The 18,422-nt window shown below is 40.4% G+C and overlaps 1 protein-coding gene and 1 pseudogene across 1 annotated transcript; one reads left to right on the forward strand and one right to left on the reverse strand.

Annotated features, from left to right (window-relative positions):
- Positions 1-661: 661 nt before the first annotated feature.
- LOC149165826 (uncharacterized) lies at positions 662-2,371 on the reverse strand. The gene has a single exon (XM_089431202.1). It carries the CDS (start codon positions 2,318-2,320, stop codon positions 662-664), a length of 1,659 nt encoding a protein of 552 aa, XP_089287328.1. The 5' UTR covers positions 2,321-2,371.
- A 1,335-nt stretch (positions 2,372-3,706) lies between these two features.
- Positions 3,707-5,055, forward strand: LOC149165827 (protein RER1A pseudogene; annotated as a pseudogene).
- Positions 5,056-18,422: the final 13,367 nt, after the last annotated feature.

An 18,422-nucleotide genomic window follows, 5' to 3' on the forward strand; every position in this document is an offset into this window, starting at 1 on the left:
TCATAATTTCCTTTAAGGTCAAATTTTCATAATTTCTTACAATCTTCCTTTACTTTAATTTCCTTTGACGTGCCTATCAATAATATATTTTTTTCATAGAAGAGTGATATATTTTTTTAATGTGAGAGGAGGTACTTCATTGTCTTACACCTGTCCTGGGGCAACTCAACCATGCTGGCCTACTCACTGGTTGGGCATATTTTTTTCATAGAAGAGTGATATATTTTTTTAATGTGAGAGGAGGTACTTCATTGTCTTACACCTGTCCTGGGGCAACTCAACCATGCTGGCCTACTCACTGGTTGGGCAAAGTCATGGTATGGTCACGGAAAGCACATTCTTCATTCTTCTTTTCTTATATGAGTCATGGTCAGCATCTATATTAAAGTATTTATCTATTTTTTTGGTTTTTCAAATGTTTAGTCATCAAATTGTCTTTATTTTAGAGACCATATGATATTAAAATGTATCATCTCGAGACCATATGATATTAAAATGTATCATCTCTATTTAAAAAATGATACTTAGAGCAAAATAAAAAATAAAAAAATCAAATTGATAAAACAACCAACAAAAAATGATAAAACATAAGTTAAATGTGATAAATTTAACTATAATTAAACCATCTATTACAATAATGTTGACATGGTTTGTGATAAATTCAGAACAACAGCTCTTCTAACTCAAGTGGATACTTCCAAGAAACTCTAACTCCTGCCAGAACTGAGTTTAGCAAGAATAAAGAAGAGTACACCAAAATCCCATTATCATAATGTATTTCAGATTCATATTCTGGTGGATACTCACCCAGAAGATAACTACCAACTCCCCACTTCACCCAGACTAAAATATGCAGAGCACTGTATAACCATTTTCCAAATACTTTTATGCCCAAAGTCCCCATTACTACAGTGCCTGCTATTTCTAAAATTATGACTACCAAAACCATAACACTTCTGGAAATGAAATTCTTAGAACTGCTGGAAAGGGAATTTTTAAAACGACGCCAACACAGGTAAAGATGCAAAATGTCCATGCCCAACAAAATACTCATGATGCCCATTATCACTGTTACTCTAGGTTTAGACAGTGTTGTGGGGTGACCATCAAACCATTTCCCAACGCTTCCATGAATTGCAATCAGCACAACCCAGCTAATGGAGCATATGAAATTGACACTGCCCACCATAAACGAGAAGGCTCTGATACCAAGTTTACCTCTGAAGCTCAGCACATGGCAAACATATTTGAAGTTACCTTCGGATTGAACCCGGGACTCAGCTTTGGTCAGAAACGCATTTGCACCAAACCCACTTCCTTTGCTGTCCACAACATAGTCTCGTATAGCCCTTCGAGCAACAAGAGAGCTAGAGAAGCCATCAACTCTGAACCATACTGTGAGTACAAGGTTAATTAATACTTCTGTTAACCTTGGGACTATTAAAGAAGCAGTGCTGAAATTTTCTGGCTTAGCATCCTGTGTGTCTCTGATTCCGAAGGATCTGCTCAACAGCTTTGTCCAATAGTCATGCCCCAATGGACAAAGTGGGATGCAGATGCATTTATGCTCTTCGTCCTGAAAATTCTGATCAAATGTCTCAAAAATTGCTGTTCTCTTTAGCGCGATCTTGTCCTCATGCTCTGTAAATAACTTCTTTCCGAACTCGGAGTCACCCTCTGTGAGTTTCTTGTTTCCATTTCCATCCTTCGCATACAGCAGGCCCTTGTTGCATCCATGGCAACCCTTTTCAAAGCATTGCTGAGATGGCAGTAGGAACAGGGAATCCGAGAGTCGTTTCAGCGTTCCAGGAAGCTGCTCAGCAAGCAAGATTATGACTTCTTCCACTGTACTAAATACGATGCATTTACATTTATGAGCAGTTCCCTGCTTGGATGCAGGAAAGAATTGGAGGATGGTGGAGTGCACATTATAGGCATTGGATATGTACCTCATGAACTGCTTCATCGAAAGATTGGGCGCGCGGTTTGACAACATGACCACAGAAACTTGAGGGTAATCCGTGGATGTTGTGAGTCCAAATCCATTATTGATGTCCTCAAGTTCCGGACCTCTCATGGTGGCGAGAACATCCCTGCCACCCAATTCCAAATCAAGCCTGCCTCGTAACAAACTTGTGACAAACACTGCCAGATTGCCTAAGCAGGCCAATCCTATCCCGGGAACATTAGATGAACCGGTCACTTCTTCACCGATCTCTCCCCCTGCTAAAGCGATGGTGGATAGGCATGCCAAGCAGACAATGAATTGAATAATTAAGAAGCGGATCAGGCGTTGCCAATTCATGAATACAACACCCATTTCAAAAGACAGCCCAATGGAAATGGCAACAGTCAGTCTCTGTAGTCGGTAGTGATAAGAAACCGATTCAAAATCCCTGCTATAGCCGGAATGTTTTTATAACGGAGTTGCAGTGGCCCACAATCAATGAGTTTCCTTTGTTTTGGTATTCTGGAGGCAACAGATGTGGCGCCCAATACAGACGGAACTAATGATATTTTAAACCAGGATTATTATGTTTTTCAACTTTCACTTTAGCTTATTTACAATTTTTATTCGTTTGATTTAAAGCGTCAGAATATATATCTTTTTTTATTGACATGATCATTATATTTTTCAACTTTCACTTTAACATATTTACAATTTTTAAAGCGCCAGAACATATATCCTTTTAAATTGACATGATTAAAGTGTAGATTTTTTTTTTTAAGTATGGGTCATGTGGTGGGGACAGCAGACAGCAGTTTCTTGTTTTTTCCCCATCGGGAACAAAATTTGTATTAATTGATACCGTAAATTACTTTAAAAAAACATAGGTAATAATTACAAGGTATTGTAGTAGCTGCTTTATGGTTAATTAATTGATTTTAATGGGGTCTTTATTTTACTTGCATTTCTGTCTCGAACATATTTCCTTTATTGCTGCGCATAACTTCCTCAGCATAGCCACCTTTACACAACGCCCTCCATGCCCTTGGATGCTTCCTCCACACACTTATTACTCACTCGCAAAATAAAAATTACGTGGAGAATATCTCACCAATTAAAATAATGACGACGTCACTAAGCAAGTGAGCACAATAATGGCCTTCGCACTTGTTTTTGCTCTGTAATACTAGCCACGCACATTGCCCCAGACACTTATGATAGGCACTGATTGAAAGAGCTAACCAGCCATATATTGGGTATTTAATGCCCTCAAAGCAGCACGCGACTTAACGCGATAACACGGGAGCGGGCAAATTCGGCATTAAATAATATTTGCCCGCTCCAGTGTTATCCGGCTAAGTGGCGTGCTGCTCTGAAGGCATTAAATACCCAATATATGGCTGGTTAGCTCCAGCCGGCACTGATATCTTCTTCTCACTCAGTGATCCCCAGTGGTTATGTACTTTATGGCATCGATAAATGTGGAATAACTCCTGTTGTTGGTCATTAACATTATGGCTTGTCCCTGTAAAAACAAAAAGATGTTATTATATTTTCACCTAGTTCAAACTGCAAAAATATGTTATTATACTCTCACTCATAGCAATTTGAGTGAAGTCGTAAATAAGTAGTTTGTCAATGAGTATTAAATGAGTGGGGTTGTATATGTCCATTATTGAATTTTGAGAGGCTAGTTACTCAATTATAGGCATACACTACGCCCATCATAAAATGAGTATTAAATAAGTGGGGTTGTATATGCCCATTGTTGGATTTTGGGAGGTTAGTTATCCAACTATAGGCATAAACTGCTCCACTCATTTAATGCTCATTGGCAGGCTATATATTTGTTGAGAGAGACCTAGGCCTGGAATTTGAGGTCGTGTAAGACGTAATTTGGTTTTTAAGATGTATTTAACGACGGACCGAAATTTTTCCCTGTCAAATTTGACGTCCCTTTTATATCTGCAACCTGTCAAAATAACCTCTGATTTCAAATTCAAACCATCAAAAATTATGATACCTCCACCGTATGAGGGATTCCACTTAACATAAGTTTAAATACAACAAAGTCTACGACACTCAATCTCTCCAGGTATTAAATCCACAACTCCGCCATAAAGCATAATTGCATTGAACATTTATCCCTAGTCATCCATATTTCCAACCACTATTTTGCACTCTCAAGCTCTCTGGTGTGCCTGTATTAACTCCAATACGGTGAAAGCTAATTAATGAATATTCAATGCCATATCATAATAATTTAGTGCACCCAGATTATGTTCCAATGTAATATTTCTAAAATATAATCCTGGGGAAACAAGGTTCCCCAATCCCCATCTTCAACTATGCCTCGCACCTAGGGGCCCTTCCCATTTCCCACAGTGTTCTAGCACCATTGTGACTCCATCTCATGTGGCAAAATTACCTTTCGGCTACAGGCCTTTGAATAGCAGTCTCCATAGTAAGTGTATATCGCAACGTACCATCAAGCTTAGGTATATACACAACATTCATGCGCTATGTTGTTGTTCATAGGGACGCAAATGTTGGTGGGGACAACGTGGGGACTCGCCCTCCTCTACCATAGCAAAATAGAAGAGCAACATTTGGAGAGGTTTTCAGTATTATCTGGACAAATCTACTCGGCGCATATTGGGTAGATGGTTGGGGCTTCATGCTGCAGGCCATTTATGTTGTAAGGGCTTTTTTCATAAAGGGGTTTTACATAGTTTTTTATAGACTGGGAATTTATATATTGAATTCACTGATAGGGTCATGGAGGGTCAATGGTTGTCTACCAAACAGTGAGACCAATTCAGGTTGTGCATTTTGCAATTGCTTGAGTTTAAACTCTGGTACTCTATAACAAAGGCACTTTGTATTGCTTTCACAATTACATTCTTCTAGATATTTGATGTGCTAGTATTTTGGCAAAATACCAATATTATTATTCTATTGGATTATGTGTTTCATGCTAACAATGAAGTTGTAGGTATATATTGCACATGATCACATACAAATATGTACCATTTATAACTGTGGAAACTCGGAAGTCTAAACAAGACATAACCTTCCCTTTTAAATATGACATGCAATATGTTTAAATGTCAACTAAATCTCCCTCCATGCTAGCAAGTTTTGTATTGATTGATTTTTCACTTTGTTATCTATATGTGAAGGTGCTCATTGATGTTGTTCACATTATGGGTGTTGTAAATTTATGTTGTTCCCATTGTGGGTGTTGTCAAATGAGATCTCTAAAAAGCCTTTTCCTCTCTGCCCAATGTTTTTGGCATTGTGGGTATTGTGTAGAAATGGAACTAGAGGAGGATATGACACAATTTTTTAAAATTAAGATATGGTTTTATTGTCAAAACATGATTTATTTTCTTAATGCAAATTGAAAATTAAAGAGCTTGGTTTATTGTGAATGGTTCAAATGGTTTTGTGAATAGATTCATAAAATTCCTTGTTTAAATATTTAAATATGGTTAAGTACCTGAGCATCAATTCATTATCATAATCCTATGTTTCCAAACTCAATCTTTGATTTTTTTTTGTGCACAGTTATCCCTTTCTAATGTTTTCTCTTTGAATTTTTCATCTTTTAAGTCATTTTTTTTCAATACAATATGTGGTCTAAGATTTTACCATACTTTTTTACTATACTTTTTTTTGGAACACTGCAAATTTTTTGGTAAAATATATGTATTTTTAAACTGGAATGCAATTGATCTTTTATCTAATGTTTTCTCTTTGAATTTTTCATTTTTTAAGTCATTTTTTTCAATACAATATGTGGTCTAACATTTTACCATACTTTTTTACTATACTTTTTTTTGGAACACACAATTTTTTTTGGTAATATATATCTATTTTTAGAAACGGGAATGCAATTGATCTTTTACCTAAATTGTAAAAATGTAGGAATGTTTTACCCACAATTGTTATGTTAGTGGAAACATGTGGGCTAGGCTAGATGGGGAATGCATTCGAGTGGCACGTAGTTATAAGGGTTGTCCATGTTTTCGGGGTTTATTTGTTGCATGTCTAAAGGTTATAGGAAACCTTTTCCTTATCATTTTGATTTTTATTTAAAAAACAATTAATATATTAATTAATAATATATAGATTTAAAAAAACATGTAATAAGAAAAATACGATAAAACAATAAGCAATAAAAGGTGCAATAACATATATAGACATGTTATTTTTATTAGTTAATTGAAAATGAAAAATGGCATAACTATTTTTGAGATTATCCATCAATTCTCTATAGTGACTATTATTAAAAATATTTGGAGGAAGTTAATTTATATTGATAATTAAATTAAAATTCTCTAATCTATATTCTAAATTAAAAATAACTAAAGTAAAAACAAAACATTAATAAAAAATAAAATATTAAAAAGTATTTTTTTAAAATACATTTAAAAAATCAAATATTATTATCACACATTTATTAAATTATATATATATATATATATATATATATATATATATATATATAATTTTAATTAAAAAATATTAATAAACATTAAAAAAATATCAAATTCACATAAACATGAAACTCCTTAAATCCTTTATTTTATAAGAAAATATCTATAAATAATTATTATATATAGTCTATATATTTCTACATTATTTATAAATTTATAATTTCTTAAACTCCTTGAAATGTTCCTTTACTTCGATAATTTCCTTTGAGGTCAAATTTCCATAATTTCTTAAATTGTTCTTTTACTTCCATAATTTCTTTTGAGGTGCATATCAATAATATATTTTTTCATGTAAGAGTGTGTTGACTGTGCTAGACCCGCCAACATGTCCAAGGGATCTCCCTGGTAAGAAGTCCTAATTAGACCTCAGATCGTTTAGTGTAGGAGCCTTAGCAGTGGGTCGTATGGTAATGTCTTGATTGCGATTTCGCACGGAGGTAAGTAAGATAACTCTGTTGGTAGCAAGGGTGTGACAAGTGTAGTGAGTCAAGGAAGGTGCATGAGAGGTTCTAACACAAATGGGTTGAGATGAGTGCGCCCCTTGGCAATCTGTAATAGTACTTGGATGGGAAGGGAACACATGAGTGAAGATACATCCCAAGCTGGAAAGCAAGTCAGCTAGCAATCCAAAGTGATGGTTAAACCAATCAACACATTTCAGTAAGATTCATACATACTCATACAGAATAGTCCATACCTGCATGCGTAAGAAAGAAAATACATATGCCATTTAGAGTAAACAAGATAGTTGGAATACAATACAACATATGCATTAAATGTGCTGGCTCTTATTCTATAAAGAAGTATTATTTCTAGTCATACAATACATCCATGTCTAACCACTATCTCCAATAGTGGAACATTATAGCCACATCCGCTTGCTCCTCCAAAGAGATGTACTAGCTCCGTGCAGTGGAGAAGCCAAGGCGCGTTACAATACTGTCCAAGCTCTCTCCAAGATAGTCTTATCGGAATCTTGGCAGACCAAAAGCCTATACAATGAGTTATGAGGGACTATTTATAGCAAAGGGTGGGTGACCCTTGACATTCCCCTTTGTGACAGTTCAACTACCCTCATGACTCTTCACCTACTCTATGACGGTTACATCCAACTATTGACACTTGACTTACACTTGACATGACTTAACATTACAATGCACATGTACCCATGTGAAACAAAATGGATTGAGCAAGCCATGCTAGACATCACTTTGACTTAGAAAACCATGGAAGTCCAACTCCTCAACATCCTCATGCTAATCAACAGTAACATATTGATGCCAAGATCGGTAGTCCTTGATGGTATCTATTTGCTCCATGGTGACATCCGTTTGAAACCTAGCTCTTGCCTCCATAGCATCCAGGTACACTGCTCGGGCTCCTCTGTCCAACTCGTTTGAAAGCATGTGCATCATTGTCTTTAATGTGGTCGGACCAACAACATACTTTTGCATGATGTCTGCATTGAGAAGCAAGTCCAAGCTGGTGGCGATGTGCATCAACTCGTCGAAGTACGAGTCAAGCTCTAGTCAGAGTTGTTTCTTTGTCTTCGCCTGGGCTTCCCTCTCTTGTTCACGCAGCTCTTGTTCCTTTCAAAGTTTCTCCTTCAGCTCATGAACTCCTTCTCTACTTCTTCCATTCTCTTCTTATCCTTCTGCCTTTGCGCGATTCGTTTGTCGAGCTGGTGCCTCTTTTCCTCTATATTCATAGTTGCTTTCTCTACAAGTGGATCTACTCGAAACTTGCAGCTTTTCTCCTCCTCCATGCGATCGATAATCTTCCGCTTACCTTTGTCGTGCACTGGTATGCTTGCCATTGCTGCTACTGGTGATGTTGGTGCTCTTCGTGATGCTGCTTCATGTTGCTTCACTAACCACTCCATAGCGAAGCCTACCTATTCATTGGGTCTAGAGAAGTTGTAGCAATATCTCCATGGGTCCTCCTCGGCCCAATGAAACGCCTCATGGATCTAGTTGAACCAAGTTCTCGTGCAGTGATCTTTCATAATGCAATGTGGGTCATACGGATTGTAGCTTTGGAGGTCGAGTGGGTACTTCTTCATATGTTCTGCTTCGACATCTTCTTACTTGATATTCTGGATCTCATATAACCTAATCCACAATGGAAGAGTGGACCAAGGTGCCTTCTTCTTCCAATGCATTCTAGCTGTCAATACTGCCGAGATGTGATATACTACTTCCTGTATGACAAGTACGTCCAAGGCAAACTTCAGTGGAACATATGGAGACTTCTCTACACTGAACATTCATATGAAGGTGCCAGACGATGAGGCAAACCGATCAACAATGCCTAACAATGCCACCATTTCTTCCTTTGACATGTAACGTGGATCTTGTTCAAATATCATCTTGTACACAAGGGTGAAAAAATGATCGGACAACCATGTGATTACTCCTCTGAAGCTGCATTCGGACAACAACTTGAAATATGTGTTCACAGCAGTCTCCATCGGTGACCATGCCCACTCCAAACCCGGGAACTCCTGTTGGGCACAGACTGCATCTAAGATGTAAGCGGACATGTAAATCTCTGCACGCATACCTCCGGGTCACTATCAAGCCTTTGTTACTTGTTCCTTCAGTTGATGAGCTAATATGCCAGACCAGTTACATGGTTTTTCTTCTCTAGCCACTTGGTCTGGTGCGATCACCCAACTCTGTGGGAAGGTTTCCGTGCTTGCTTGGCCATACAGTCGACAAACAAATATGACCAAGTATTGGTATGCCTTCGTCAGTATCTTCATCTTATAGATCTGGTTGGGTGTTAACCTTAATCAAGCTGGCTCCTTTACCCAGTTCTTTAGAATGTATCTAGAGTTAGCATTGTTATTGGGTAAGCTGAATGGAGTCTTCATGACAGTCACGTGCACTGACATCTGATACATCTCATCATAATCTCATGCCCAGAAGGTCGCAAGCTTCGTCCCACTGACACTGCTCAAGGTCATCGTCTCAGGATCAATGTGAGAGACGATCCATTGTATCGTGTCCGCGGATGGGAAAACGAGGTATCTGCATGCAATCCGGTACAGGTTGGACTTGTGAATGTTCATGTACACGTGACAGTCTTCAAGGCCTTCCTCAAAAGTGTCTGCAAATGCTTCATTGACCTCTTGCCACTTCAGTTTGATGTCCCTATCTAGATACAAATTTGGATATTCATAGATCGGTAGACTAGAGGACACTCACTCAACTGCTACTCCAACTGCATTTCCATCAGTGTCCTGTGATCATGTTCTCTTGGAAGCCATTGATCTGGTATTGCTAAGAGATGGATGAACACCTGAAATATCTGGAGACGAGCAACATGCATGGCTTGAAATCTGTTAGTGAAAACTAAAGCAAGTTGTGGGAATGACACAGCACATACCTAGGAAACTGATAGGCAAGATTGCGCAATTTCTTTTGGGAGGCTGGGTGATTGGCTGCCAGAACTACACAAAAGGAAATTTGGACTGTTTGGGAGGCAAGACTAGCTACTGCGAAATTCCAGCTGGGAGTGACTGCAGGCTCAGGGATTGCATTGCGCAATTTTCTGGGCCAACAGTCATTGTCCCTTAGAAATGCGCAAAACAGTCCTAGAGGACAGTGCTGAGCAGAAATGCGCATTTCTGGCTTGACTTGCCGACAGGCAATTGAAAGAAAATATGACACTGAATGCATGGTGACACTAAGTGAAAGCAGAAGTGATTAACAGTGCATGCAAACATAAATAAAAGATTCAGTAAACAGATTAACATGCATGTGAGTGAAGCGAGTCACTGAATTGGCGACCGTTCGTGCAAAACAGTTTCATGCATGCGACAATAGTGAGATAGCAATGAAAACTAAAACAGAGCTAGGACAAGCTATTATACATGTAAATGACAACAAGCATTCAAAGAAATCAAGTAAACAACACTCGCACAACTGAATACACAAAAAGCAATAAAAATGTTGGAAAAGACAAGTTGAGGCCACTTACCCGTGAATAGCTGAGTTGAATGAGTCGAAGAGTCCTGGATGTAATGTGGGATGTCAGAGCTCCAATATCGATGTGAAAGAATGAGCTCTGATGCATCGAATAAATGATTTTGGGCTCATGATGCGCATGCCACAAATCAAGGAAAAAGTGACACTTGGAGGGAAGTTTCTAAATGAACTTTGCATGTAACCTTCAGTTGCTAAAAATAGCTCCCTGCATCATGGAATGCATTTTTCATGTTGCCTTTTTCTATTCTGGGAAAAAGCAAGCCATGCATGCAATTCAAGTTTCCTTGTCCCAGGTGGAACTGGTCAACCAAACTGCTCATGCATGTAGTTGCTCAACTGATTGAAGGAAACACGCATTTCTGGTTGGGAGCTGGGCTAGCTGTCCAGGAGATTTGCACAATTTATGGGCAGAGCAGCTGACCACTGCCCAGATTTGCGCAAATTTTGGGCTGAGCAGCCTTGCTAGGGAAAATTGCACAATTTTCACTGGGAGTGCTAACTGGCAGAATTACGCAATTTTGGAGCCCAGTAGGCTTCTAGATAGGATTGCACAATTTCTGGAGGGAAGGTTGGTTTCTAACCAAAAATGTGCAATTTCTTGGGGGAGTTACTTAGCCTGCAGCTGGACCAAGTACGAGTGAACAGCCTGTGAGGGGAATGCATCAAGATGTGATCGACAAGTTGTCTTGGTGCAAGCAAAACACTGAATCTTGTGTACTTGACGAAGCAAGACAAGGTGCTGTGAAAGGTTGGTAGGGAGGCTCCAAAATGAAGCTAAGGTAAAATTTTGGAGGGTGGTTGTAGCTGCTACAACACTTGGCGACACACTGGTAGAACTCTAGCTCTCCGAATGGACCTTGTTCATGAAAAGCAAGTCTAACACCTCCGGAAGTATTGTTCAGTTCTCAAATCAACTTGGTTTCACACTAGCTTGATTGTAATATGTAGCATCTGATAAAATCTTGGTTGATTGACACACATTCCAAGGCAAGGCAACCCAGCTATTTCGATTGGGTTTGAGGGGTATATTGGTGCATAAGCAGTATAGTCGTTAGAGTCTTAGTTTCATCTCTAGTGTTGCTCCGCTGTCAGCAGGCCTGGATAGTACCCCGACGAAGTCACATAGGAACGCAAGCATGGCTCCCCTACTAGCGAGCTTGGTTAGTACCCCAGTGGAGTTACTTGCATCACCTCCCTGCGCAGGAAGCCTTTCTCTTCTTTCGCCTTATTCATTTTTCATTTTGAATTTTTTGACTTTTTCATTTTTTCATTTTTCATTTTTTCAACTATTCATAGCACTTAATCATTTCAAAGGTAGAAGAGGGATCCCGACGTATTGAGATCAGAAGAGGTTGTTCCAGTAGAGAAGTAGTTTATTATATCTTTGACATGCCTATTAAGGTTTTCCCCCTCACCTTACTCTACTTCACTGAGATGAAAAGGGTTAACCCAAAAACCACTGACTAGAGAAAGTGACACTAGTTAGCGTGCAAGTGTTGTGTTTTCACCAAGGTTCACTTCGAACAATACGTATTTTCCTTCGATGTATCGTGGACTAAAAATAACAATCTCTTCATACAGAGGCAAGATGATAGATAACGAAGTAGTGATAGCCGTACAAGCCCTCTTATACTTCACCCAGCTCGTTTCAAGAGTCATACATGGTTTCATGCAAAACTAACCTACGAACAAAATGAGCGAACTAAACGAACAACAAAGCAAAGCAAGAGTAGAAGTAAAAGCAAAAGAAAAGAAAGTAAGCAAACAAGAAAGCAGACAAACCAACAAACAAAGCAAGTAAGCAAACAAGCATGCAAGCAAACTGACTGAAAGCAAACACTACTCCTACTCCTAAACTAACGGTGCATGGGCCTGATCACGTGAAGTGATATTTCCAATGCAGCCACTGGTGCATTGGTTGACCCATGTTAGTGAAGGCTTGGTCCGCGAGCAACCCAGTTGTGCGAACCAACAAGCAAGAAAGATATAACAATGAAGACAACCACACTTCGTGTTTCAAAGTGCCCACAGGACATAAGTGAGTACAAGTGCATGACGAGCAGTCCGTGGACTTATCATAGTGTTGTGTGACATTGCGTGCAACTTTGAAGCATAAGCACACTCTTGACTATGACATGCAAGCAAATGAAAGAAATAAATATAACTTGCATCGCGAACGAGTGCCTGTAATGTAAGATTCCTCCAATGCATGAGCGATGGGATTGTGCAGTTCCAGTGGAGGAAGTATGGTCTATGTGTGAGATTGATCGTCAATGGATACAAATGAGTGATGAGGAGCCTTGGGTGATTGAACAGTTCCCTGATCAGAAGTGAGACTAACCCCAAGAGAGCGAAGCCCTGACATAACCATTAGCTCAGGCTGAAGTGCCTCGACAATCTTGGGTGTTTCAATTTCATCATCAAGTAGATCATCATAAACCAGTGGCTTCGAAAGATCAACTATGATAGAGTCATGATCATGATCAAATATGGGAGTAAATGGATCACTACCGCCACGATCAGAAAAAAACAATTAATTCATTGGCATCCTCATGATCAGATGAATCAAACAGAGGGGTAGATGAAAAGCGAACAAACTCATCCTTTGTGTTTCTGGAAAATACAGATGAAAGATCAAGTGGATTTTCAATGAACAACTTATACTCTCCGTTTTCGAATGATGGACCAACATCTGGTGAGTCCTGCGAGTGATAAACAATGGGTGCATCCGTGGATGGATATATACATGCAAAATCATGGATGGCAAGTTCACCAAAGATGTCAGGAAAAAATGGAGGAGGCTCGGACGGAAGGGAGTCATCCTTCGCTGAATGCTGATGTTCAAGAACCCACTCGTACTCTTCATGAATGACAACACATGTTGGTTGTGCAACACCAACTCTGTTAGTGGCTTGTTCCTCGTTCACAACAAGTGAAGAGTCTGAAATGGAAGAACACAAGTTAGTATCATGTGAAGGAACACCCGAGTGCGAAAACATAGGTTGTGGAATAGTATGCGTATGGGAACTCAAGGGACTCACAACCAACATTGTGCGAAAATTGAGTGAAGTGATGTTGGGAGGATGTGTAAGTTGAACAAGTGAGTCAGCATGATCCTCAACATGACTTGATAGTGGTGGAGCTGTTGAATGAGGGGATGGCAGATAGTTAGTTGAGACAGTGGCCGTATCCACATGAGATTACGAAGCTCCATCAGTGAAGAATGTTGAGCAAGGCTTGATTTCAAGCTTCTTCTTGGGACAACCAGATTTCTTAAGCCAATACTCTAATTAGTCCCAAAGATAGGCAAATTTCATATGGCTCCTCGGAGCTTGAAACTGCAAGTCACAGAAGCGCTGCCAAAAATCCGATTCATGCAGAGCCTTCTGTTGCTGTAATAGTTTTTGGTCAAGGTAGTCTGGATCAAAATGATAGAAAGTGTCTTCAATGAGATCATAGAAGTGCTCAAGTGAGTGCATGCTATCAGCCGGTAGGCTGCACAACCATCAAAGTGGAGATTCGCGAAGTGTGTATACAAGCAGCAAGCTGGCATGTTTGTCAGAACACCCATCTTCCTCATGAAGCATGGAAAGAAAGTCATCTAAGTACTCAGGCCAGGCCACTTCACCTTCACCATCATACGTGTAAGTGGACAAGTGATCGAAAAACTCCCTCATGGTGGTGACATCTTCATGATTCGAAAAACATTGCGAAGGGAGAAGAGTGCAAGAATCCATGAAAGATATGAAAAGATTCAAAACTGGATGAGAGGACACAGCTTGTCATGTGGCCCTCCTTCTAGCACCAAAAATGTTGACGGTGCTGGACCCGCCAACATGTCTAGGGGATCTCCCGGGTAAGAAGTCCCAATTAGACCTTAGACCGTTTGGTGTAGGAGTCCTAGCAGTGAATCGTATGGTAATGCCTTAACCGCGATTTCACGCAGAGGTGAGTAAGATAACTCTGTTGGTAGCAAGGGTGTGACAGCTGTAGTGAGTCAAGGAAGATGCATGAGAGGTTCTAACACAAGTGGGTTGAGATGAGTGCGCCCCTTAGCAACCTATAATAGTACTCGGATGGGAAGGGAACACATGAGCGAAGATACATCACAAGATGGAAAACAAGTCAACTAGCAATCCAAAGTGATGGTTAAACCAGTCAACACATTTCAGTAAGATTCATACATACTCATACAGAATAGTCCATACATGCATTCGTAAGAAAGAAAATACATATTCCATTTAGAGTAAACAAGATAGTTGGAATACAATACAACATATGCATGAAACATGTTGGCTCTTATTATATAAAGAAGTGTAAGTTCCAGTCATACAATACATCCATGTCCAACCATTAGCTCCAATAGTGGAACCTTACAGCCACATCTGCCTGCTCCTCCAAATAGATGTACTAGCTTCGTGTAGTGGAGAAGCCAAGGCGCGTTACAATATTGTCCAAGCTCTCTCCATGATAGTCTTATTGGAAGCTTGGCTGACCAAAAGCTTATACAATGAGTTATGAGGGACTATTTATAGCAAAGGGTGGGGTGACCCTTGACATTCCCCTTTGTGACAGTTCAACTACCCTCATGACTCTTCACCTACTCTATGACTGTTACATCCAACTATTGAAACTTGACTTACAATTGACACGACTTAACATTACAATGCACATGTACCCATGTGAAACAAAATGGCTTGAGAAAACCATGCTAGACATCACTCTGACTTAGACAACCATGGAAGTCCAACTCCTCAACATCCTTATGCTGATCAACACAACATATTGATGCCAAGATCGGTAGTCCTTAATGGTGTCCGTGTGCTCCGTGGTGACATTCATATGAAACCTGACTCTTGCCTCTATAGAATTCGGGTACACTGCTCGGGCTCCTTTGTCCAACTCGTCTGAAAGCATGTGCATCATTGTCTTCAATGTGGTCAGACCAGCAACATACTTGTGCATGATGTGTGCATTAATAAGAAAGTCCGAGCTGGTGGCAATGCGCATCAACTCGTCAAATTATGAGTCAAGATCTATTCATACTTATTTCTTTTCTTCGCGTGGGTGAGAGTTCCAAGTGATGGGATCGCATGTGTGCGCACCACAAAATCCATACTCTTGAATACTCATGCATGGGAAACTTGTATGCTAGTGATGAATTGCGGGAGCTCTTCATAATTTCGGATCTAACTCCGAACACGTGCCTTCAGCTCAACCGCATTGGCCCTCATCATCTTAGGCAAGTGAAATGGGGCTCCCTTGTACTTCATCATCCATGTTTGGATGTCTTCAGCAGCAGCATGCAAGTTCATCAAGATACATGCTCTTCTAGCACATCGTTGTTGCCATCCATTAAGATGGACGACTGCCTTGTGCACAGTACCAAACTTGGAGTACAATGCTCACATAACTATGTCAAGGGACAATACTTCATCTAGTATTTCCTTCTTCATTTCAGCTTGGGCAGACACTGTCACCAAGTCTCCTCCTTGCTTGGTCGTTTATAGTTCTTTTTCCATTCTCTCATTCTCAGCTATTAGAAATCAGACACTTGAGCTAGTGGCTTCGGCATACACTCTGGTTGCATTGGCTAAGGCAGTTGGATGTTTGTGCACATCAGTCACGATCACTCGTTACTCAACTTGCGTAGGAGACGTATGATCCTCTAGAGTTGACACTCTGCGAGACTGCACAACTCTATGTTGGGATTCGTCAAACGAGATGTTGTGCATCACTTCTTCCGACTGATCACCAAGGATCTCAGTGCCTGCTTGGTCATTTGCAACTTGCTCATCATCTTGATGCATTGAAGTGGGTGAGTCGACCTCTTTGTGGTGAGGCATGAGGTCGGTGTCTTGTTCCAACTCCTGCTACTCCATGTCTGCATCCAACTATTGAAGTGCTTGTTCTATCGCATGAGCGAAGTCTTTCCCCTGCGATGGTTCACGATGTTTTCCTGATTTCAGTTGTTCTGATGAATCAAATAATTGTACGGGCACTACTTCATCTGTTTGCACATGTTGTGCCCCCTGCTGTATTGGTTGCTATTGCGCTTCCCTCTCATGTTTGCGCAACTCTTGTTCCTTTAGGAGTTGCTCCCTCAGCTCATGCAACTCCTTCTCTACTTCTTCCATTCTCTTCTTATCCCTCTACCTTCGCGCGATTTTCTTGTCCCGCTGGTGCCTCTTTGCCTCTATAGCCATAGATGCTTGCTCTACAAGTGGATATGCTCAAAACTTGCAGCTTTGCTCCTCCTCCATGCGATCAACAATCTTCCTCTTACCTTTGTCATGCATTGGTATGCTTGCCTTTGCTACCATTGCTGCTATTGGTGCTACTAGTGCTCTCCGTGATGCTGCTTCATGTTGCTTCGCTAACCACACCACATCGAAGTTGACCTGTTCATTGGGTCTGAAGAAGCTGTAGCAATATCTCCATGGGTCCTCCACGGCCCAATGAAATGCTGCGTGGATCCAGTTGAACGGAACTCTCATGCAGTGATATTTCACAATGAAATGAGGGTCATACGGACTGTAGCTTCGAAGGTCGAGTGGGTACTTCTTCATATGTTCTACTTCGACCTCTGCTTGCTTGATACTCCGGATCTCATATAACCCAATTCGCAATGGAAGAGTGGGCCAAGGTGCCTTCTTCTTTCGATTCAGTTTAACTGTCAATCCTGTCGAGACGTGATATGCTATTTCCTGCATGACAAGTATGTCCAAGGAAAAATTTGGTAGAACATGCGAAGGCTTCTCCATGTTGAACATTCGGATGAAGGTGCCAGATGGTGAGGCATAATAATCATCAATGCCTAACAATGCCTCCATTTCTTCCTTTGACATGCAGGGTGGATCCTATTCAAATATCATCTTGTACACAGGGGTGACAAAATGATTGGATAACCGTGTGATTACTCCTTTGAAGCTGCATTCAGATAACAACTTGAAATATGTGTTCACAACAATCTCTGTCGGTGACCATGCCCACTCCAAACCTGGGAACTCCTGTCGGTCATAGACTGCATCTAAGATGTAGGCGAACATGTAAATATCTGCATGCATACCTCCAGGTGACTATCGAGCCTTGGTTACTTGTTCCTTTAGCTGATAAGCTAAAATGCCAGACCAGTTACATGGTTTTCCTTCTCTAGCCACTTGGTCCAGTCCAATCACTCAACTCTGTGGGAAGGTTTCCGTGCTTGCTTGGCCATACAGTCGATAAGAAAATATGACCAAGTATTGGTATGCCTTCCTCATTATCTTTGTCTTGTAGATATGGTTGGGTGTCAACCTGAATCGAGCCGACTCCTTTACCCATTTCTTCAGAATGTCTCTAGAGTTAGCAATGCTATTGGGTAAGCTGAATGGAGTCTTCATGACAGTCACAAGATCTCACATTTGATGCATATCATCATAATCTTGTTCCCGAAAGGATGCAAGCTTCGTCCCACTGACACTGCACAAGGTCATCATCTCGGGATCAATGTGAGAGACGATCCAGTGTATCATGTCCACGCATGGGAACGTGGGGTATCTGCATGAAATCCTGTATAGGTCAGACTTGTGTATGTTCACGTACACTTGACGGTCTTTGAGGCCTTCCTCAAAAGTGCCTGAAAATGTTTCATTGACCTCTTGCCACTTCAGTTTGATGTCCCTGTCTAGATACAACTTTGTATCTTCATAGATCGGTAGACTAGAGGACACTCGCTCAACTATTGCTCAGCTGCATTTCCATCAGTGTCCTATGATCTTGTTCTCTTGGAAGCCATTGATTTGGTGCTGCTAAGATACGGATGAACACTTAAAATATCTGGAGACAAGTAACATGCATGGTAAGAAATATGTTAGCAAAAACCAAAGAAAATTCGGGGAATGACACAACACATACCAGGGAAACTGATTAGCAAGAGAATTTCTTCTAGGAAGCTGGGTGACTGGCTACCAGAACTGCGCAAAAGGTAGTTTGGGCTGT

The sequence above is a fragment of the Pinus tabuliformis genome, chromosome 5_1, assembly GCF_031772625.1.
Source record: "Pinus tabuliformis cultivar Carrire ecotype Pingquan chromosome 5_1, CPIR1, whole genome shotgun sequence".
NCBI lineage: Eukaryota > Viridiplantae > Streptophyta > Pinopsida > Pinales > Pinaceae > Pinus > Pinus tabuliformis.